At 44.8% G+C, this 23,013-nt stretch overlaps 1 protein-coding gene and 1 long non-coding RNA gene across 6 annotated transcripts; one reads left to right on the forward strand and one right to left on the reverse strand.

Annotated features, from left to right (window-relative positions):
* Window positions 1–1,265: 1,265 nt before the first annotated feature.
* On the forward strand, window positions 1,266–22,084 carry LOC130515923 (A-kinase anchor protein 7-like). 5 transcript variants are annotated; one of them, XR_008947305.1, is made up of 11 exons: window positions 1,266–1,501; window positions 1,609–1,648; window positions 2,121–2,306; window positions 2,472–3,564; window positions 3,657–3,867; window positions 4,225–4,373; window positions 4,450–4,586; window positions 5,221–5,381; window positions 7,298–7,548; window positions 7,687–7,733; window positions 8,030–8,121. XR_008947305.1 is itself a non-coding variant. In XM_057016552.1 (11 exons), the coding sequence occupies exons 4-11, from the start codon at window positions 3,412–3,414 to the stop codon at window positions 8,133–8,135; spliced, it is 1,077 nt and encodes a 358-aa protein (XP_056872532.1). In that variant the 5' UTR covers window positions 1,267–1,501; window positions 1,609–1,648; window positions 2,121–2,306; window positions 2,472–3,411. The 5 variants fall into 5 exon arrangements, 4 of the variants coding, with proteins under 4 accessions (XP_056872532.1, XP_056872528.1, XP_056872530.1 ...); XM_057016552.1 differs by having other exon boundaries at window positions 1,267–1,501; window positions 7,298–7,410; window positions 8,030–8,135; XM_057016548.1 differs by lacking the exons at window positions 1,266–1,501; window positions 1,609–1,648; window positions 2,121–2,306 and adding an exon at window positions 19,828–22,084 and having other exon boundaries at window positions 3,037–3,564; window positions 7,298–7,410; window positions 8,030–8,130.
* On the reverse strand, window positions 11,162–12,673 carry LOC130515930 (uncharacterized). The gene is made up of 2 exons (XR_008947309.1): window positions 12,436–12,673; window positions 11,162–12,367 (listed from the first exon to the last, which is right to left on the reverse strand). It is a non-coding gene; the product is annotated as an uncharacterized LOC130515930 (long non-coding RNA).
* Window positions 22,085–23,013: the final 929 nt, after the last annotated feature.

The raw sequence follows: 23,013 nt of genomic DNA on the forward strand, positions 1-23,013 counted from the left end.
CATTTCCTGGGTAATGTTTTTTTCTGAATATAAAGAACAACACTTATTTTATTTGCATGAAATTCTGATTCTGGATTTTTTTTCATGTTTTTAATTATATTAAATAAAAGTTTAGTACGTGTGGACTGATATGTGTTTAATAAATATGCATCTATTTTAAAAAGCATGTTTTGGGTGAAATAGCTCTTTTTGTGTTTTCATCCACTTAAATATTTAAAATGATCCACCTTTAGAGGCCATTGAACGTAGCAGGGAAATGAAGCAAGTTTACCATGATGCTGTTTAATCCGTGAAGTGCAGCGTTCCATAAAGGCGTCATGTGCGTCATGACGTCAGACAGGAACAAAAAACATAAAAATAAAAACCCAAATGTTCTTTCACTTTCGGTTGCTTTTGCTTTCCTTTGTGTTCAGACAATCCTAGAAGTTCGTCGCTCTTTTATTTGACTTCAAGTACGAATAGTATCTTTATTTGTTCTCCTTCCGTTATTTAATCATCTTATAATCTATGTTTCTGTGGTTTTGTCGTCTTTTCTCACAGTTGGAGCAATGTCGCGATTTGAAGAGATAAAACGTCGCTTTCCTGACGCGGCTGGTGTTCTGAAGCGTAAGTAGGTGTACTTATTCAGATGTTTGGTTGTAAGATGCGTGTCCAATGTCAATTCGTATAATTTTAGTAGCGACAGACAAATAATTAAATAAAATAAGCCCCGCCCCCGGCTGTGCCCCAGTCAAAAGAAAAACTTATCTGTTCAAAGAAAGGTTGGAATTGTTGGCTCGCAGCTTCTCAGTGTAAATGTTTTATTGTTTTATTGTTGTTGCAGAAGCAGGTTTGACCTCTGACTCAGACCTCAGGACACTGGATTCAGCAGACCTCCAGGAGCTGTTTCCTGGACCCCAGAATCGCCAGAAGAGACATTTTTTAAAGGAAATTCATCAAGATATAAACTAACCAACTAGACAGATAGATAGATAGATAGATAGATAGATAGATAGATAGATAGATAGATAGATAGATAGATAGATAGATAGATAGATAGAAAGATAGAAATATAATTTGGTCTATATTTTGTTTTTCAGCAGTCAGCTGGTGCAACTTCAAGAACCGGATCTGAAGGTAGTAAAACCTTTGAGTTAACTGTCAGTTTCTCCTTTTCTTTCTCTCATCTCTCATCATGTCTGTTATTCATACGCAACATTTGTGTAGTGACAAATTTATTTTGTATTGAAAATGAAGCCATAATGAGAAAATAAAGAAGTCCAACCCGACGCCACCAGTGTTTTGGAAAGTAAGTGGTGTATTTCCTTTTGGTGTGTTGCTCTGATGTTTACAACATGCTCTGGTACTGTAGTCCATTATCCTAAACTGCATCTGTTGCTACAGATGAAGATCCCCGGTTGACTTGTGCCTTCTGGATCGCACAGATCTGCAGGAGCTGTTTCCCGAAGTGGAGAAACTCAAATGGAGAAAGGAAATCTATGACATAATTCAGTCTCCGAAGGTGCCCAGAATTCTTTTTTTTCTTTTTTTAATGAAACAAGCAGGTTTCATCTGTACATGCCAAATGTCTCACTGGACAAATTCTGTGATCAAATATTTTTATTTCAGAAGACATCTTCCCTTTTCGATAGGTTCAAGCCTTCTTCAGGTACTCACAAACAAATAATTTCATTCCTGTCCTAAGTCTTTCCTCATCTTTGTGGTGGTGGATCTAGACCTCTCAGTATCTTTCAGTATCTGCAGTTTAACAGGCCTACAACTCCCATAGTTGAGTCTGTTTTCCTCTAGTAAAGTCCTAAAATATTTCAGCATGTAAATGTGGCGCTACCATGTGTATTAGACTTTTTAAAAATATATTCATCAATACTTTATCTAACAACATGTTTATCCTGTAATTCTCTTTAACGGGGTTGTACAAAAGCGAGGGTAAGTGTCTACCTATCCCAATCCCAATCGTCTAAAGGCCTCAGGAGGTTAACGATAGTGAGAATGGAGCTAACCGCTAATCTTGCTAAGTCAATATTGTTTGATTAAACAAAATGTTCTTTACTCCCATTAAATAGTGACACTACTGTTGGATAGAATGAACTCATTGGCGTTTTTCTTACCATTTCCCTCAGTGAAGTACCAGATACTTAAAAGTGGAAACCCTCTGGATGTTTACCACCAGGTGATTAAAAAGGTGGCACGTAAATCCCGGGTTCGCTTTGTAGAGGCCCCTGGGGATCACAAGGTGTCAATTCTCTTCTGTCCCGTCATTTCCCGTATTGGGTCAGATGCAGAAACTGCCATTGCTACCATTAAAGGTAAATAAATGTCTTTGCATACCAACCAAAGAGAAGATGGTTTTAATCCCACAGTTTCATTAACACATGTGGTCAGTGTGACTCAATCTGCTCTGGATTAAACCTGATGTTGCTGCTCAATACCTTCATTATTTAATTTCCTTTCTTCTCATTTGGTGTCCACAGATGATAAACCTGTCATTCTGGTGTTTTTGATCCACTCTTTGAAGGCACAGTCCTTAACTTTGCTGAAGTCTTGGGACCATCCAAATATTGTGCTGCATGCTCACCTTTTTCACCATCAAATGAAATCGGGATTACTCAGATGTAAAGAAAACAAAACCGCCATCTCTGCCATAAAAAAGAAGCTGAAGAATACAGTGTGCCGATCTAGATGAAGAAAGTCAGAGTTGCCACACACTGTGGCATGAATTGAAGAGAATATGTAAAGATTAATCACTGGGAAATCATCCAAAATATATCAGAATTTGATAAATATCTTGTTACTTGTATTCTATGAGGAAATGAGTATAAAAAAATCAATGCATTTATGTATGTGTCAAAATAAAGTCTTTAGATGTCATTATTATTCAACCATGCTTGACTAAAATAAACGAGTATGAAGGCATAATGTATAATGCCCTCTAAAATATAGCTGAATTATTGTTGCGTCTGTTTTTTTATTCATCTGTTTTATGATGAAAATTCTTACCGGAAGTTGGATGTTGTTTACAAACAACCGCTCGTAGCAGCTCCTACTGCGCGCACCAAGTTAGCCTGATGTTTTCGAGCTAAATGTATATTTTCCTGATTCGTTTGGGGTTTTTCCCTTAACTCTCATAGTCGGGTTTGCCCCTCAAAAAGATAAAAGCATGTTAATCAGAAAAATACCATGGCTAGTTTTAGTTAATAGCATTGCAACTTCTCTGAAGGCAACTAGCAGCTAGCTCAACGAATCGGCATGGTCGTGTGATTCAGTTGGACGTGTGTTGGCCATAATAGGCAACATCCTTCTCCACATTATTCATAGTTCTGATTTCACGGCTAAACTAAACACAATGGCCGGAACTGTTTGTTAAACTAGCCCCGTCTGTGTTGCGCTACTCGCAAAACTCTGTTACATGTCATGCTCCTCGGTCGTGTTCCGTCGAGCCCCATCAAATGCGTCCAACTTTTTGGCTTGCAAAGGTGTCTTTCTCACAGTGAAGCATCGCCTCGGTGGCATTCCGAATTTATTTCCCATTTCCTTAAGCCGTCTGCACACCGGACCTCATTTAAGGTAATGAATCGCTGAATTTGATAAAAGAATTCTCTCTGGATCCAGATGATGGTGACGACGGAAACGCCCTCACTGGGGTTCCTCTCCTCCAGACGCGCTTCTGCCGGTCTCCGCTTACAGTTTCCGATATGCAGACAGACAGTTTCTCCTGTGGCAGAAAGAGCCCTGCTGTTGTTAGAGATGAAATGGATGGCGGTGGAGAGACAGAAGGGAGGGAGGTGAAAGAGGTCCCAGACCAGCTGGAGACGATCGGAATGGAACTCCAACAAGCAGAAGGTGTTATTGGACAATCCACAGCATCAGGTACATAAAAGCTGATATAAAATACAACCTTAAGCCAAACTGAGCTCAAGCCACAGTCAAACAATACTACAGTAATATTAATACCATCTAGGGTATTTGTGTCACAACATGAGCGTTATTGTGGTAGTTCAGGAACTCCTGCATCTGCATGTCAGAGCTGCAGTTTTTTTTGGAAGGAACTTGGATGTGCATAGATCAGTATGGATTCATTTATTAATCTATTTATTCCCACTAGCATCCCACTATCATACACCAAAGATACATTGCAATTCCCTCCCCAGCTAATGTAGCTCTCCAACTGCCTTTTAAAAGTTTCCTTTTTAAATGTTAAGTCTGCCTGGGTCTTTTTCTCTCCAGTCTCCAGTTCAGAATCAACCCAGGAGAAGAGAAAGCGGAAGATAAGAGACGGTGGAAGACGAGTGGACAGGGAAGAGGACGCAAAGAAAAAGAAGAAACAAAGCCAGCGGCCCAACTATTTCATCTCCATCCCCATCACTAACACACAGGTAAAAACAAAAAAAACCCCACAATACGTAATTGAGAGATAATGTTCATATTTCAGTCACATTTGCTCAATGACAGATCAGTTCGGCGGTGTTCAGCGTCCAGGAGCTGCTGCTCCAGCACGATCCCCGACTCGCTAAAGCCATGATTCCCATCCCAACGCTCCACATCACTCTTTTAGTCACTCACCTCGCCACCCAGGAGGAAGTAGATCTGTAAGTGGACATAAACACACATTCAATAACAGATCAGACACACCAATAATGGCTCCATTTTAATGCTCAGCATATGAGCTTGTTTTAATAAAAGGGACTGTGTTTTGTCTGTCCATGCAGTAGAGTAATGATGTGCTTTTAGACATCATATTTGTGCTGGGATAGATTGTTGGTTTAATTACTTGATTAGAGGTAGAATTGAATAAAAACGCTGTCATTTGCATCCATTGCTGGTGTCCTCTTTGTCCTTTGTGCTCTCAGAGAGCTGGAAATGTCAAACCCCAATCAAGCAGAGTACCTCTTAAAAGTGGTTACACAATAATACTAACGTGCCTTCCAATTTGGCCTTCATCAAACTGAACAACACATCAAATGAATCAGCTCACCTGACGCAGTCAGGCAGATTAAGATTACTGATGTGAGACGGGTTCAGTGTGTTGATGGAAATAAAGGTATCCTGCTCCAAACAATAGCGAGCCGTTCTGTGTGGCCCCTGCTGTGCGACAACGCTAAAGCTTAAGCTATGTCAGAAGATTGTCCCATTAATAATCACAATTATGTAATGAGAGAGGGTGGGGATTAGCTTGTGACTTTGTGTGTGTGTCCAGAATATTCAGGCGTTTATTTCCTTCAGGGCGGCGTCCGTGTTGGCTCAGGTTGAGCCGTCATTGGTTGAGCTGCTGGGTGGGCGGGACCTTGTGCTGCCCTTCTCTGGGATCAGTCATTTCAGGAAGGAGGTGGTGTTTGTCGGGCTGGCCCCTGGACAGCACAGACACACACTGGACACTGTGGCAGGTCAGAGAGACATTTGCTAAGCTCTTTGCTCTCTTCATCACTCTGTTCTCCTGTTTTCTTCTGTCTTCTTTCAGCCCTTTCTGACAGGCTGTTGCTATAAATAGTCCCATTTCATGCTGTAGTTTAAAGTGCTTTAATGTTGTGTTTTATTTGTCCCATTAGAGGATGCAGTGAGTCTCTTTATTGTCCCTAGTGGGGGTTGTCAGAGCATCTATGCTGCTGTGACACATCATGGATTAAACAGCTTTAAGAAATGGATGGGTTTATACCTGGGTGTCCTTAATAGTCCGACAACTGGGCCCGATTTGTGTCTTTTATTGTCTTAGGGATACGTTTACTGTAGGTAAGATCGTATAACGACATTTGGATTCCCGTGGAAGCAGTATACATGTTTCAGTGTGTACATTTTTATGTAATAACATGCTAATAATCTTATCTGTTGTGCAACTATGTCCCATTTCATGATGTCTTTGAGGTGGTTTGCATGTGCATGCGTTTTCAAATTCCTTTCCATATTTGCATGGGTTTTTGAAAGTGTCGTGCATGTTTTCCCTCCCCTCATCATTCGTTTGCATGCGTGCAATGTGTTTTTCCACTTGCATGTATGACTTTTGTGTATCTTTTGACCACATCCTTAAGCCAACACTCCTAAGAGGATTCCCACTCTTGCACCACCAACACACACACTCTAAATGAGCGTTTACCTGCTTAATATGACCTATTTCCAGTCTAAAATATAAACACGCACAAGATTAGTGCATAATTACATGGAAATGATTCGGACTTATGAGATATTTTGTTTATATGCCCAAGCTGCTGAATAATTTCCAAATTTCTGCTTTAGTGTGTGTTTGCCTGGTGATTCTTTCTTCATGGTTCAGGCAAATGCAGTAGCTTAGCGTATTAGCAACGGCCAATCTGAGACAAATTCCATTATGGACTTTTTTTTTTTTTTAAAAGACGAGACCTGTGTTTGAAGAAAGACGGTTGTTCTCACACAATATTTTTACTTTTATCTCACAAATGCTGCGATTGTTTCCTCAGGCGTTGAAAATATGTAAAGCGAATATTCATCATCAGTCTTTTTATCTTTCTGTGACTTCATCTGCTGGCCCTCTTCGCTGATAGAAGAGGCAGCTGCTCTGTGATTGACCTTGAGTGATTGATTGAAGTCTGAGTGTATTAATAGACACTATTCTACTGCATCTGCTCTTGTGTTATTGACATTTGATGGATGGATGCAAAACTACTGCAACCCTGATCCATTAAATGTTAAGATTAAGTGTTCCTAGACATTTTATTTTATGTCTGGCATTAAAAATTTAATGGCAAGTAATGATAAAGATAAAGTCACTGTGTTTAATGGAGCAAAAGGTAAAAACCAGTACAAAGCAGGAATTCAGCCTCTTATCCCCCTGCCCTCTCCTTCATCATCACTGTTATTGATTATTTACTAACCTTTCTGTCCATGTGGAGCTCCTGGTCTAAAAATAACCCTTTGGTTGTTTCCCATCATGAAAATCTGTGCATCCTTGTCCACGCCCGTCTGTCCTTGTGGTTGTCTGCTCACGTATCTGTTTTATCTCATCCTGAGTTTTACAAGTCCTGTGGGGTGATAGATTCTAGGTGGGGTTTTAAATCCCAGTTTAACCTGCTAGATCACCTAAAGTGTAAATACCTCAAAGTTATCCACAGAACATTTTTGTTCTGTAACTAAATCTGATCCAAAATCAATTATATTTCCCTTCCAGGACCTGGCTAAGAACAGGATCGGGGGAACAGAGTGTTATGTCACAACAAAAAAGCTAAACTGCTTCTTTAATGCATCTGAATTTGCCTTTTTCTTAATTCTAATCACAGGAATTCTTGCACAGTCATCTGTATTTGTTCATAAAAAGGCTCTTTGTGTACTACAGAGTTGTTACAGAGTCATTTTGAGGAGCAGGGTCTGCTGCAGAGAGGCACTCGTGGGTTCGAACCTCACCTGACCATCATGAAGCTATCCAGAGCGTCAAACCTACGATCTCAGGTACTCGTGCGCAGTCTGCACAGCTTAATGTCTCTACATCAAAGACAAATCTAAGAAAAGGAAAAAGGAAGCCCTAAGAAACAGATGAAGAGGGATGGGGTGCAGATGTGACGGGGAAGAGCGAGTAGCAGAGGTCAGGTGAGACGGAGGAAGGCGTCTGTCATTGTGTGACACCTGATGACATCTCATCCTGTGTGGCGTCTGCTAGACGACATTCCAGTGTGTGATGAGTCTGCAGACACGAATGGTATTTCATTTTCACTCTGTGTCTCCTAGGGCGTCAGACGAGTGGATCCAGCTCTCTACTCTAACTACACCAACAAGTAGGTGCCCAGTTTTTCCATTTTATTCACAGAAATGCTTCACTCCCAGTTGTGAATTATTCTGCAGTTTGATTTGATGGGTTCAGCATTAACTGTTGTACTTCTCAAATGTCCAACACTCCATAGCTGGGATTTAGCATAAATGTTCCTTTTTTTTAAAGCATATTATTATTTTTTAACTTCCTTTTTCACTTTTAGTTTGTTGTCAAAATACAAATAGAATGAGGGCTCACTGTTGCTTCATGCTAACTGGTTCACATCTCTGGCTCTTTTATTTTGTTCCACTGGACACCCAGGTTTTTTGGAGATCAGACCGTTGAGCGCCTGGATCTTTGCTCCATGTTGAAGAAGAAGCAGCCGGATGGATATTACTACACTGAGACGTCACTCCAACTGGGTTAGTGCGCTGTTCTCCTCCACCAACAGAGGGAGCTCTCTGTCTTATAGAAAACTAGGAGGCATTAGTTGGTTTCCTTGGCCGTCCCTGTGGGGGGTCCAGTATGTGTGTTTCTCTTGTTTTTTTTAAATTTGAGATGCTCTACACTATCTCTCACTCCCATACATTCAGAAATAGCTCACAATTTAAAAGTTGCTACTTCCAATTCTGCAAGTTACAGTGTAATGACCCCATGTGGTGTGATGAAGTCACTACACTGCAAATAATTTTGTCCCGTCATTGACTTTTATGGTATTGCCATTATTATAATAATGAATTGAATTATGGGATAGGAAGTTCTCCCACAACTTGACACAAACCACGAAGAAGCTATTTTACATGTGACGTCCAGGGTTAAATTGTATTCCTTGTAAGTTCCTTTACTCTTTCACTCCGGTCTTTAGCCTGCATAATGGTCCAAGTCATTGTGAAACCTTGGTCTTTGGTCTCTAAACTCCAGATGGCCTCTTTCCCCATCACAGCGCTTGAGTTAAAGCCTGAGAGTCAATGTCTAATAAAGACAGACAGATGCCTGGAGCAAACTGCACTTCACAAGACTGTGGTGCATTTAAGAGTTTATTTTAGATTTATAGCTTCATAAATCCTCACAGATTCTAAAGCATGAGCAGCTTCCCTGATATTCAACATTTTGCATGTGTTTGTCAAGCATATCCAGCTGAAGTTTGAAGGTAAAATCCTACTTCAATTCAAAAATGCATTGTCTGCTGTTCCCCACGATGTGGCAAAAGCATGTTGAAAACGTGTCCTCCTTTGTTTGGAATCCAGTCAAACTGTGTAGATGTGACTCAGGCAGTGATTCAGGGCAAGAGCCTGGGGAGAACTGGGAGCACAGAAAAGCCTGTTCCTTTTAACAACAACCGCAGCACGGTGTAGTTTGCAGGCATGACAGGAGGCTTTGTCCAAAAACCGCAGTAGCTTCATTTAAAATTGTTCCAAATTTTCATTTTTTTAATGCTCTGAGTAGCAAAAAATCCTAGCTTTGCAGGAAGCTCTCTGGAACTTTATCCTTCATGATCTCGAGCCTTTGAGCAAACAAGAAAACAACACTTTTCTCAGCTTTCATTAAAGCGGCGCTATATGTTGTGCCCAGAAATGTGCCTTTTTCACATAAGCAGACTAGAGGGGATTGACGGGGAGACCCTTATGTTCCCTGCATGGAGTTGCCACGCTAATTGGTGAGAGAGAGCGACAGAGAGACACTGTCACTGACAGTGTAACTGGGCTGTCACAATGTTGTGTGGATCACTGGGTTGTCTGTGAAAAACAAAGAGTGACAGCGCGTGTGTGGGAGTGAGCGTCGCAGAAGGGAGATGTTTGGCTTCAATGGTTCTCCTCTATATTGTGCATCTAACCCTGTCACTTTCATCCTAAAACACTTTTGAAATTTCCCCCCAAAGATTTAATATCTCTCTGGCAAAATACGACTTTCATATCTTTTTTTTTTTTTTTTTTTTTTTTTTTTTTTTTTTAATAAAACAGTTTTTTCATCATCAAATTACAGACTTAATACCCACACTGGCAACTGCTGCTGCCCTTCTGTTCCACTTAAATGTCAGCTGTTGTAGATTCTTGACTGAATTTTGGGAACAGAAGTATCCAATTAAAGTACTAGTAACAGTCTCTGCAGCCTCCATGTCCAAAAACCTGGTTTAAAGCAGTTAAAGCTGTGTTTAAAGCTGAGGGTTGAGAACACAATCATGATAATTAACTGGTAATAAAGGTAGTTTCCTTATGTGCTACTATCCAACATTCTCTCTGACTCAACAGAAGTTTAATGTCTTTTTTTATTGGCATTAGGATTTTGAGTCAATAAAGCTCTGTGTATTCTGTAGATTATTTCACTGAGGTTTGACAGCATCTCATCAGTGTCTAAATCCCACTGGAAGCAGCGACACCTCCCCTTAAAGCAGATCTCTGGCTGGGTTGATCCTCCTCACAGTGGTCAGCATCTGATCATGTGTTGGTGTTAATCTCATAATCCACGCGCTACACGCCAGCCGGCGCGGTGGGTTTTGTGGGCTCCCATTAACATCATCATTCGCTGTCCCAGTATTGTGAGGGTAGGTCGTTTACAGATGTGTCCTTTTAAGGATGTTTCAAAGACCTGTTGCACAGCAGAAATATTTATACATCTGCCAATCAGAGAAACCAGGCGGTGAAAACAAAATGGTGTTGGAGTCCTTCTTTTTGAGCAGTTATTTACATTTTTGGGGCCTGTCTTCATGCACAGGTTTAATTGTGATGAAGTGGAAAATGTTAAGAGCATTAAAAGTGATCGAGAACAGCCAGGCAGCACAACAGAGTTCTCTCTGTCTCTCTGCTCTGTGTTTGTTCCCATAAAAGCCATCAATTGGTCAGAATAGTCATTGGACGTGCACGAGAGCATTTATGCACGCAGACGGATGAAGCTGGTTTGGTGAGACTTCCTTCAGATAAAGCAGCTCAATTTTTTATTGTCTTTTCTGGCATTGCTCTGTTTCCACTTGCCAGATATGCGTGGCTGATGACGCATTTCGCTAGTGGGCTAATTTCTCTCTGGAGAAATATTGAAAAAGCAATTGAAACACAAGTATTGATTGATTCTTTGCACATTATTTGTCTCCTGTAAACACCAATCCTGTGATGAGGTAGCATTCAGTTGCCTTTTGTTGTTCAGTTGTGTAAAACATGACTCGAGGTAGATCTGCATTAGCCCTCGCAGACACTTTGTTGCTCCAAATAACACATTTAAAACAGTTGGGGTCTGAATATTAATGATCAAGAACACAAAAGAAACATACTTAAGGTCTCCTTTATGGAAGCCTTGACGCATACCTGCTCACCGTACTCCTAATAATTCATCAGAATTAATTACTGCTCCCTCCATCAGCTCTGCTTTAGAGTAAGAGGAGATCTGATTTCCCTATTGAGAAGTTTCAAATTTCCTCGATAATAACTGCAATCACACGGGAAAGAGGAATGTTCAGGTATATGGAACTGCAGCATATTGGTTTAATTCTTTCACAGTTTTTGTAAATTCAGATGTTTTTTTGTAAATTCAGATGTTTCCTCCCTCCATCTCATGCTGAAATTCCCATCTTATAATTTAGCACCGTTTCCATACAGGCCAAAGCCAAAAAGCTTTTGACAAATGAGGTGACGTAAGAGGATAGAGGGGCTGAGGCTGGATGAAGCAGATGGGAGAAGAAAGGCTGAGAAGGACACAAATCATCAGGGACAGATACAGGAAACATAGGAGATTGAAGAGGATGGGGCTGGTAATAAGCAAGAATGAACGGGGGATAATTGGGTTTAGTGACAAAAGCAGAGGGAGAGGAAGGGAGATGGGGCTGCAAACATCGCATCAAACCGAGCTGATTAGGTGGACAGACAGAAAATTGGGCCTGAGAGAAGGTGTCAAAGCCAGGATTGAATATGCCGGCACGAGTGGAAGACAGATGGCACAATAACACAAAAATGACAGAGTACAGCATCAGATGGGAGGACGGATGCAGATGGGTTAGAAAGGGTGAAAGAGTGGTGTTGGAATGTCATCCCACATTATTGACACTGGGAATCATAAATGCCAACCATCAAAATCTCAACCGTCTCTCGTCCTCTTCTGGAAATTCGTGCTTCAGTTGTTGAATTAGTCCAATTTTAGAACTTAGCTCTGAGCAGTGCAGCTATCCTACCAATAATGTCCCACTTAGAAACTGAGAAAACTCTGAAATCTGCCCTGTACTTTAAAGTTATCATCAAAACATTCAAATGGAATTACTTTACTGTGCACCGAAGCAACAGTAGTGGTTGACTCTCCACTTGCAGAACCGTGTGAACAAGCCTGTCTAATTGTTGCAAGGCTTGGAATTAGTTCTAGCTGAAATGCTAACATTCTCGGCATGTCGCACACCGTTTAAACAATCCCCCCAACAGGCAGAGCGCCAAACAATCACAGTCCATTTATTCCCCTTCTTTATTTCTTGTTTTCCTTGGAGGCAGTCAGTGTTTGCATCCCTGCACTTTATTCCTGGGTCTAAGATAAGGAGCAAGCAGCACCAGCGGAGCAGGCTGCTATCAGCTGCATGCAGCCTTTGTCTTGCCTTGTGACTCCCTCGAGAGGCAGCTGGAGTTGACCTTGAGCCAAACAGTCGGCACCGTTGGAGCGTTCCCTTCTCGTGCTTGCTGTGGCTTCAACCTGCAACATATGTTGTTCAGTCGTTCACTTGCAGGGAAAATGCAGATAAGAGCGACAACAGCAGTTACCTGTTCCTACGCTCTCCATAGAAGAGCACAAATCGCGCGTCGCCCCCACGTTTACAGACGCGGGGCGGTGATGTTGAGGCTCATCTATGCATCGTAATCGGTGCTCAAACGCACATTAGCCTCGGCGGCGACACCCAGACCCTGCAGTTAGCAGTCATCACAGCTGTGTGCGTGTGAAGTGGCTGCAAGCTCCTTCGTCTCCTCACAGCTGAGCTCAGCGTTTCATGCCTGTGTTAGCGTAAGCATCCCCTTTGCTCTTCAGACTCTTTTATCTGATCCTTACTTATCCCTGAAAAAAAGGTCCCGTGTTGCAACCACAGAGGCATCTGGAAGGTGGAGATTGTTTTACTGAAGAAGCCATCAGCAGAGCTGCTGGGGGGCATATTAGGTCATTATGCTATATTATATACTATACTAACTGCTAACACTTGGTGCCTTCTTGCATCAACTCAATGAGTCCATTGGAGGCATTAAATAAATATTTTAGTTGTTCTTTGGAACCCTTATTGATACTACAGCACCTCTGATGTAATAAGTAAAACATGCAGGCTAGTGGACAGCAGCTGTCCTCCATTTAACAACCATTCTTGCTATAGCTATCAGGGGCGGAGACTGGACCCCCCTCCCCCTCCAAATGCACCCATGCTCAGGGTCGTGTCTGCCGTCTCTCTTTCATAAACTGCATCATCTTCTTGAAACATGCTTGGGGGCATAATTCTGCATCTGTCCTGATAACTATTTAATGCTCAACACATTTTTATCCTGTTCTGCGGACCCGCGCCTTCATTTATCACTAAACTACAAAGATTTACTCAAAACCGCATTTGTGTCTTTGTGTCCTCGCAGCACTTTCCTCTCCTGCCTCTTCTCTGTTGGCCAGGCTCGCTCTCTCTCTCTCTCCTTCTCCCTTGCTCTCTCTCTCTCTCTCTCTCTCCCCCCACTACTCACACCCTCACTGTGTATCAGTGCAATGTAGAGCGCGAGCAAGGAGCCAGTCTTCATTTTTCCATCCTCTGCCGACTTGCTCGGTCCTCTTCAGTCTGCACAGAGGGACTAGCATTTGTTTTGGGGATTTGTTTTGTTTTGTGTTTTTGCCTCCATCCTCACTGAAAGTGTTGGTCCTCTGTGGACGAAGGGAGAAGAAGGGGACAGGAGGGGTCTCTATCTGCCTCTAAGAAGGAGAGGAAGGGGGTAAAAAGAGGGGGCAACATCGGGGAGAGGGAAGGAGGCGCCATGGGTCAACTGTGCTGCTTCCCGTTCTCCCAGGCGGAAGAGAAAATCAGTAAGTTGTCTCCTGCTCTCGTCCGGGCGCGTGTGTGTGTGTGTGTGTGTGTGTTGTGGGAGAAAGCAGTGGGATCGACCTGCTCGCTGGTGGAGTCTGTTCACGGGGACGGCAGAGTGCGCGTGCGCGCTCCAGTGCATGTCGCTTTGTGTCAGCATCTGTGATCGTCTGTGACCTACAGACGCAGGCGGAGAGCCAGAGCGCAGCCGTGCACTTCTCAGTGTTGAGCTGTAGAATGAATATCACCCAGAGCCTCCGTCACTCTGAGCCTCTGTGGCCGGTCGTCCAGCTATCGGAGGCTTCTTCTGGAGAGTCAGCTGCTTGTCTTTATCACTGATGTACCAATCATCTTTATTGACAGTTGCATACGTGGTTGCTTCCAGAAAGTTTCCAATCTGGGTCTCCTGTGAAACTTTTCCCTGGAACAACGCTCACGAGTCTGGCACTGACAAAATCGGCGTATCTGGCTGTTCAGCTGATAAAGAGACTATTCATTTGTTGTCTGACCACTTTTCACATGACCGAGTTGCAGATTGGCCAGATAAGGCTGCGATTTCAGCGTTCAGTGGTCAGACAAAAGGAGATGGGATGTATAAATGAGTAACTAAAATAAAAGCACCGTATAAAGCAGTGAGAGCTGCGGCTGGAGATGAGGTGAAGCCGTGGATGTTAATTAATGATGCAGCCTCTGGCCTGATTGGGCCAAGATGCAGCAATTATATCCATTGTTCTCTTGAAGCAGCAGATCCACACTCGCAACGCTGCTATAATTTAATACACTTATAATCAACTAGGTCATCTGCTCATAATGGAGTCACACAGATGAGCTGGCTGCTATAAACCAAGTGTTTACAGTGGGAAAGAAGGAAGAATTCAGAAGTTTTTAACCAAAAAAGGGAAAATCTTTGAGTGTAGAGCAGCAGGAAATCGTTCCTGCATGCAGCTCTCTTTCATGCTTGCTGGAAATCAGTTGGATTATTTGTCAAACAACATTATAGGTTAATAAAGTGTAGGATTTGGGGTCCACATGCAATCTCTCTGTCATATATCCAGATGTTGACAGCGGCTGGGATGACCAGTGTGAATGCAGATGTTCTCGTAGCGCCGCGTTGGTGAGGATTAGCAGGAATATTAAAGTAGGCTTGCAGTTTCTCTTGCACTCTCCTGTGTTTTCCCCGTGCCCCCTCACTCGCTCGCTCCCCGCTTGCAGCTGCACTGCTATAAACAGGAGAGCCACTGTGCCCTACTTCTGAGGGAAAGAGGGATGCAGGGAAAGACAACTGCTTTGAGAGGAAAGGAGGGAAGGGAGCGGAGAAGAGGAGGCACAGAGAAGGGGACTGTCTGTGTGAGTAGGTCAGCTGTGACCCCCGTGATGCTATAAGAGCTGGGATCAACATGGGTGATCGCTGCATCCTTGAGCTGCCTGAGGCTAAACATCACAATCCTAGTGACTCTTTCCATTAATCCCTGCAACTGGACAAACAAATGCTTTTCTAAAACACTCTTTTGGGGTTTAAACTGCACTCAGGAATGAACTAATTATCTATGAAAGGTCTGCATGAGGCCACGCGGGGCCATGTGATGAGCACACATCATTCTTGATTAGCAGCATCCAGACGTAGCAGAACCAACTGCACAGTTCAGGCAGGTTTGCCTCCAGTTGTTATTGTACTCTTTTGCTTCTGCTGTGCTTATTATTCACACTTAGCTTCTTTTTTTTTTAATTTCAACTTTAGTTTCATTTTTTAGAGTTGTGTTTAACCCGCACAGAGGGAAAAAGCTTACAGGGAATGTGTCTGTTAAAGCTTCCGAGGTGCGACATCATTTCCTTTTGACTTGTGCAGAGCTGCAAGGTCAGAAAATGCAAAGAAAAGATGAGGATGATGAGGACCTAAAGGGGAGGAAGAGATCCGTGCAGCAGAGCTCTCTTCATCCTTGTTTGCCTCTCATTCAGCCCCTGCTTCCACTCCGGTGCTTCTATGCAAATTCCCTTTTGCTGCTGTAGCAGCGGAACTCTGAGAAATGAAAAAGTCTTTGCTGATTCTGGGATTCTAAAGGTGCGTGCACGTTTGGGCAAGTCCGGGTTTGACAGCTGTCGACAGGCCGGTTAGCGTGGGTCAGCGAGCAGATCGACACGAAGACGGACGGACTGCTGCGCCCCCGAGTCACCACACGCGCCCCGGGGAACTGCCGGAGGAGGCCGTGATGGGTTTGTTAAAAGCAGCTGTCTGATATCTGAGGAGTTGGCAGTAAAAGATTCAGCTCAAAGAAATGCTGAAATATCAACGGGATCGTAACAGTATAGTGAAAACCCGTCAGCGGGGCCCTGGAGCCGACGTCAGCAGCGTTACACATTCATATTCAGAATCCTGATGGCTAAATTTTAGCGTGACCTCGGCTCAGAAAGGCTGCTTTTCTCCAGCCGTGGCTTCAGTAAGAACAGAATAATAATGAAACGGTGCGGCCCCAGACAGCGTGGGGCCGTGCTGGGCCGTGCTGGGCTGGGCCCTGTTATGGGAAGCTAGTCCAAACTGTCGTCCTCTGCGCTTCAAAAGGTATTTAATGATCAGAAGAGAATGTTGGCACATGTTTATCTGCATACTGGTCTGGTCTCCAGCCAACTGGATTCCAGTCGAGCAAATGGCGTCTTTACGTCCTGTATTGGTGAATTTTGCTGATATTCCAGATTCCCACTGACCCAGAGTGCCATCTTTGCCTTCTTCTTAGTCTCCCTTCCGAGGGCGTAACCCCCCCAAAAGCCCAACGCTGGGCTGCAACGGGGCTTGAGGTGACATCGATAAGTCGATTTACTGATGGATGCACACGGTCGTGATTTCCCAGCTGTCGGGGTTTCGTCTGACTTAAAGTAGCTTCATTACTCCAGAAATCTATTAATGGTCTTCATGTTGCTTAATGCGCCTCCGCAGGCGGGCCCTGGCTCCTTAAAGACGACATCAAAGGCCTCGGGAAGTTAATGGTGCAGATTGATTGAATGATTATTCCCAAATCAGTTGTGAAACTGTCTCGTTAACTGTGTTGTTAACTCACACGTGTTGAGGGCAAAGCCCATCGTAGGACATCTGAGTGACCAGGAATTAGTGATAGAGCTCACCATGGGGGATCTTGGAGGAGGTTCTTGGCGGTTTTAGGAAGGAACTGTCAGTTGAATCAGCTGTTCCGGGTGTTTATTCTAGTTCCTGTGATTTATGTGCGGCCCATTGCTTTGCTAAATCCATAAAACTGCACACAAATGTGTAACGTTCCCCTGGGAAGCTGCTGTGCGCTTCTCTCTGCCCTTCACATTCCGTACCCTCCAGTTTGTCTTCATTCTCGGCCCCCCTCCCTTATTTTTCCTCCTCCTCATTAATCCACAGCCCCCCTTTACAGTCGTCTTCCTCCTCCCTCTCTCCCCGCTCGCTCGCCTTCTCCTCCCACTCCTTCTCATCCATTCAGCATTCTCTTTTAGGCTTTACTTTCCATATTCTCTACCAGGAACACGTTCGCCTTCTTCCATTTTATTTCCAAGTGTTCACAAACCAGTTTGTTTTCCCTGATAAGAAATTAGTGGCGACAGCAGATAAAGCGGCTAATGAGCGCGGCTGCTGCATCCAGCCCGTTTTATTCAGCCTTTTAATGGGATTTGTGGGTTCCCTTTGATGTTGCATTTAGATGGGAATTGCTTGCACGTGTGCAACAGCTGGGACGGCGCTCCCTCGCTCGCAGACGCGACAAGAAAAGTGCCACTATTTGGAGTGATGGAGATTAATGGACGTGTAGAGTAGTGACGGGCGTTAGCATAAGTCAGAGCAGCGGCGGCGCTGCAGGAGCAACACGGCCGCCACCTGCCCGACCACTGAGCCAGGGTTCACCTGTGAGGAGAGGAGTTTGCTCTCATTAAGGTCACACATCTAAAACACGCCGCACTGGGATTGGAGCGGGAAGTCTTTATTATGGGATGGGGATGTGCCGGAACTCTCTCGGCGTCTGTTTGGTTTTCCAAGAAATTTCAGACGCCGATCTAAACACAAGCCGGCAATTTTTTGAAGCTTCAAATGTGGGCGAAAGACTGGTTTTTGGGGTTTTTGGCCTGTTGGCGTGTACCTGACTCGGTGGGGACGAGACGCCGCGTAATTCAGTAAAAACTCCCCTGTCATTAAAAAAGGCCCTTTGGAAGTCCTGGCGTCACCATGGCAACACCGCTGGCAAAAAAAGAGGATGTCAACTAAAGTAAATCAGTTTGCATTGGACCTGATGTGTGGGAAACGCTGCGTTCATGTCACAGACATTTACACACGCTGAAGTGTGCAATCAATCAGCGTCTCCGTGGTGAGAACGGCTCACCTGTGTGTGTGTGTGTGTGTGTGTGTGTGTGTGTGTGTGTGTGGGTGTGTGTGTGTGTTTACTGCCACCGTAAAGTCCGAGACCGGATCCAACTTTAGATGCTCTTTTCATCCCTCTCCCCTCAGAAGTGCTCTCCTGGGCTTCGCCGCCACATCCTGTGGTATATTTCTATAAAAGCGCTGCTCTGGAACACGAGTGCGGCCTCCTTTGTTCCCCGAGCCGTCAGGGGATCCAAACCAATTCATTTAAAATCACTTCACTGAGCCCCAGAACCCCAGAACAGCCTCCCCATTGTTACCGCACATGAGGCGGCGAGGAGGAGCGCGCTGACCCTTTAGGCAACATCTGAGCAGGTAGGCTCATCCAAGCTGCAAGCTGACGCCTGAGGTCAGAGGTCAGCAGCATTTCTAAGAGCTTGAGGCCCAAAGGATTGTGGGAAGTTCGGTCCGGAGGTCACGTGGTGCCATCAGGTCGAATTTACTCGATGTTTATGAGCCGAGCAAAAGCGTCTTCGTCTGAGGGCAGGACAGGGAGGAGAGCGTTTATGAGCTGTGCTCACACACACACACACACACACACACACACACACACACACACACACACACACACACTCCCCTGAGTAGGCTGCTCTCTAAGGTGTCCTTCGGCTGCCTTCTCACAGACGTCACCAACTCTTTATTGCCGTTGATCCAACACCGCCTCCATATTTTCTGCCTTTATCTTCGCCAGTCTCGCCTGTGCACACACAGCACGGCGGCTTGATGTTTGACCTGCGTTTAATCATCAACCTCGCTGCAGCTTTGAAGCCAAAGCGACGGCAGCAGCGAGGGAACCTCACCGAGCCTCGTGCGCCTCACAGCCGGCGATCCCTGGCTCTTCCGGAGCTTCGCGGTTCTTATTTGTGGGGTTTTTGCTGCAGGAAATGAAGGAGCTGGTCTGTTTTCCTGAATAAATGCTGCAGCCTCGGGGGCAGTAAAGGCCTCATCAGAGAGGGTCAGTCAGACTGACGGGCTGCAGGAAATCAAACTCATCCTGGCGCAGCGGCAAACAGGAGCAGTTTAATAAAACATGACCTCGCCACCACGACCGCAGCAGCAGAAGGAGGAAGCTGGTGAACCTGCGCTGAATCCTGCCTCCTGTTGACAACCTGCCCTCCGATCCGGGGGCTCTGCGGACGAGCAGAGGTTGGTGGGGGGCTCGTTTAGCTCCAGCGGCATCACTGCTCCGAGGATGGTCTGGGGGGAATTTCCCGCTCTGGTCTCCAGCTCTAGTGTGTTTTAAACCCTCTTTATTGACCTTCACCCCGGCGGCTCTTCCTGGATGATTGGCTGATTTTCTATTACTTGTCCCTGAATGATGCAGCCTTCCCAGCTGCGTGCGCCTGACTCCACTCATTTCTTCCCCGTGGCGATGAGATGAGCTCGGCGGCCACGGGTGCGCGGCGGGCTGCCATTTTGTCTGCCGTAACCGCAGAAATGAGCAATAACAGTCACTCTGGAAGGTCGCTAGACCTCCTCAGGCTTCAGTAGAGCCGGGAGACGCCGTCACTGTCGTGTTTCACATCCTGCCTGCGCACGTCTCGCTCTGCGTCAAGCAAGCGCACGCCAACTTGTTACTGTCATGTTGATGTATTGGCTGTTTGCTGCTTTCATTTCGCAGTGTAATGAGAATGAAATCATCTCTTGCACGGATGGAAAACCGAGCTCCAGTTGCATGAATGGGTGCAGTCGTTTTCCATCGGAGTCATGACCACGTATGTTCTCTCCCAGGTGCGCGTCGGCGGTCTGAACCCGACGAGGCGGAGCTGCTGAGGGTCAGCAAGCGGTTAGTCGAGGATGCCGTCAGTCGAGCCCTGCAGCAGTACAAGCAGGAAACCCTTCAAAACGGAGGAGGGCCCCAGGCCCCTGGAAACGCGGAGGAAACTGTGACAAAGACGGGCACTACAGCTAACTCCACTACAGACCACAGGAAGTGACTTCATTGGACCGAGGTACAGAGACTGACAAACCAGCTGCCCAGAAAACATCAGCCAGACCTGGCGAACAAGCCGAGGAGTCGGGCACCACGCCTGAATCAGCAAACTAGTCAGCCCGGTTGGCTGACCAGCGAAGTAAGCTAGCACACCACAATGGCTCGCTAGTCCCGCTAGCTGCCGGCGCGGCTAAGCTTGCTTGCCACTATGCTAGTTAAATAAATAATGTAGCTTGAGTTCAGTGCTAAGTGACTGTCCCAACAGGTCGGCTAGCTACAACAAAGTAACTCTAGTGTCTTATACAGAATTTATCACTCAGTTCTACGTCTGTTCGTGCACATGAAAACCATATGTGAAGCACTAAGGCACATTTGCACTTGTAGGTTTCAGTTTTTACACAAAGAAAAATCATGTTTTGTTGACAGTTTGGTTTTAAGGTCACTTGTACTTGAACTGGGTTTCATTATCCTCCAGTCCATGTGTAAAAGTCTTTTTTCCACACTAATCAGTCCGGATAAGTCGTTTTATTTGTGAAAAGAACTGATTCGGTCCTACACACCTAAGCACGTCCTTTTGGATGAACTCTGTCCTTTGCAGATCTCGCTTCAGCGCACTTTGACTCCAGTATAGCTTCGGGCTCCAAATCCTCTACACTCTAAACTCATGTTTGCTCGACAGTTCCAAATGGTTTTTATTTCACTCTTGAAGTTATTTCCAGAGACTAACATGTCAGAGTTTAGCTTTGCATTATAAATGTTTTAACCTCAGAGACAATCATCACTTTAAGTTCACTCACTCATAATCTAAAACCTTTAGAATTGAACTCACTCTACTAAAAATGGCTGCTAAATTGGGATATTATGCATATTGGATTTTCTTTTAGTAAAATATTGATCTACTTTAGCATATTGCTGTCTTCTCACACACGGACTGGTGACACTATTACGACAAATTCCGACTGTTGAGTTTGTCTTTAAATTGTCAAACGTTTGAATTGTGAATTTAAGGATTGAAATGACAGTTCACATATCCGAATGCTGCTGTGCTGCTCTCAGACTCATTCACAAACGCTTTATCTCCAGTCTTGATTATTCTTTTCTTTGCGGATCTGAGCAGGTTTTGTTCTGCTGGTGCTCACACACAAGCGGCTGCTCACACACACTCTGATGCTGGGGGAGCCCAACCAGACAATCGCTGCCGTCGGCTTAAACCAATTTTCAGATTTTAATATAATGAAACCAGTGTCCTCTGGCAGTTAGCATCTTCTCTGTGACACCTCACGCCCTGTTGCAGTGGGTCTGAGAAATTTCTTTTTTTCCTAATGAGAAGGAGCTTTCAGTTTGCATTTAAAAGCGATAAAAGCACAAAACGACGTGTTTGTCTTGTTTTTCTTGTCTACTCGGATCACCTCTTTCTAAGTGGCCTTAAGTCACTCAGTGATTTTCTTCTTTAATTATTATTATGATTATGTCTTTGTGACAGCTTCAGCTGATTTTACTCTGAGATTTGCCTCTCAGATGCTACTGCTAACGAGTTATTTTCTGGGTTTAAATCTCACATCTGTGCACCGCGATGCACCTCGGGCGCTGCCGTTCCTGTTTCGAAGGTTTGTGTCTACTTAAAACACACTTTATCTCTGCCCCCCCCCCCCAGTGCAAACAGACTTTGCTCCGTTTAATCCGCATAAATCTCGTCGACGTGAGCTCGTTCAAATGTCAACACAAAGGTGACTTGTGTCTTAAAGTGGACTTTGAAGGCTTTTGTTTTTGATCTTTTTATTGGCACCAGATCCTTAATCTCCTTAAAATCCCCTTTAATACACTTTTCTGTCAGCTTGTCCTGTCGGCTGTTGTGCGTGCGTGCGTGCGTGCGTGCGTGTGTTCTTGCCTGGCCACAGGATATTTGATGGTTTCCCGTCTCTGCCTCTGAACCTCAGAGCTGAACGAGGATAAGCATCTGTACAAATTTGTCTACCCTGTCTGTTTGCAGTTTTTTGTACTATACTGTACATACTGTCTGACATTTGAACAATAAAATGGGGGATTAAATTCACAGCCACTATCCTCTCCTCATCCTTTTTACAGTAAAATTTACATTCCCAAACCTTTATCTTAATCCTCTGATGGATCAGGAGGAGACGCAACGTCCCTGGCGGCCAGCAGGGGGCAGATGGGTGTCCCGTACATGAGTGACAGCGTCGGCGCATCCTGAAAATCCCATTAACAAAAGAAAACGCCAGCGCGAAGCCCCGACAGCTGTGTGGTTTTCACAGCTTCCTTCATAATGTGTTGAACCACCTTCACCTGCTAATGCACCACAGTTATCAGCTCGCCAGTCACGGCTGCGGATTCCCCCCCCCCCCCCCCCGGTAATGAGTGTCGCCGCGGCTGGCTGTCAGATGCACGGTGAGAGGCAGTAGGCAGGTGATCACGCCAGCCCGGCGCCATCCAAATGGTTCTGGGGGCGGAGGCGAGGCGTGGAGCGACTCGCGTGGAGCGACTCGCGTGTCACCACCGGCAACGTATGACGGAGACACCCAGCAGCCTGGACGCGTGTCAGACCGGCGATGGTGAGATAAGAGTGTGTTCTTTCTTCTCACCACTAGATGTTGCTGGATCTAACACAAAGGTGTTTTTGTCTTTCCGTCTTTTAAATGTCCTTTTCCGCCAGGTGAAGTAGGCTGGAGCAGGGCGGATAGGATGGGATGACACCTCGGTTGTCAAGGTAACCTGCCGTATATCAACGACACGATTGAGGATTTCTCCCAGATGGTCTGAAATCAATATTGATGAGAATATTGAATGCGGGGACACATTATTGCAGCTTTTTGAAATGGGTTTTCAGAGATGATTAATCAAGCTGCGGGTCGCTGCGTCATCAGCTAATGTGGTTTTTATGGAGTTAATTGTCAGAATTGAATCCACCAGAGGAACAGTAAGTGAAAGCATCATGTGGGGAATATGAGCATGTTATTACTGTCAAC

This window comes from Takifugu flavidus, chromosome 19 (assembly GCF_003711565.1).
Source record: "Takifugu flavidus isolate HTHZ2018 chromosome 19, ASM371156v2, whole genome shotgun sequence".
In the NCBI taxonomy this organism is placed as follows: Eukaryota; Metazoa; Chordata; class Actinopteri; order Tetraodontiformes; family Tetraodontidae; genus Takifugu; species Takifugu flavidus.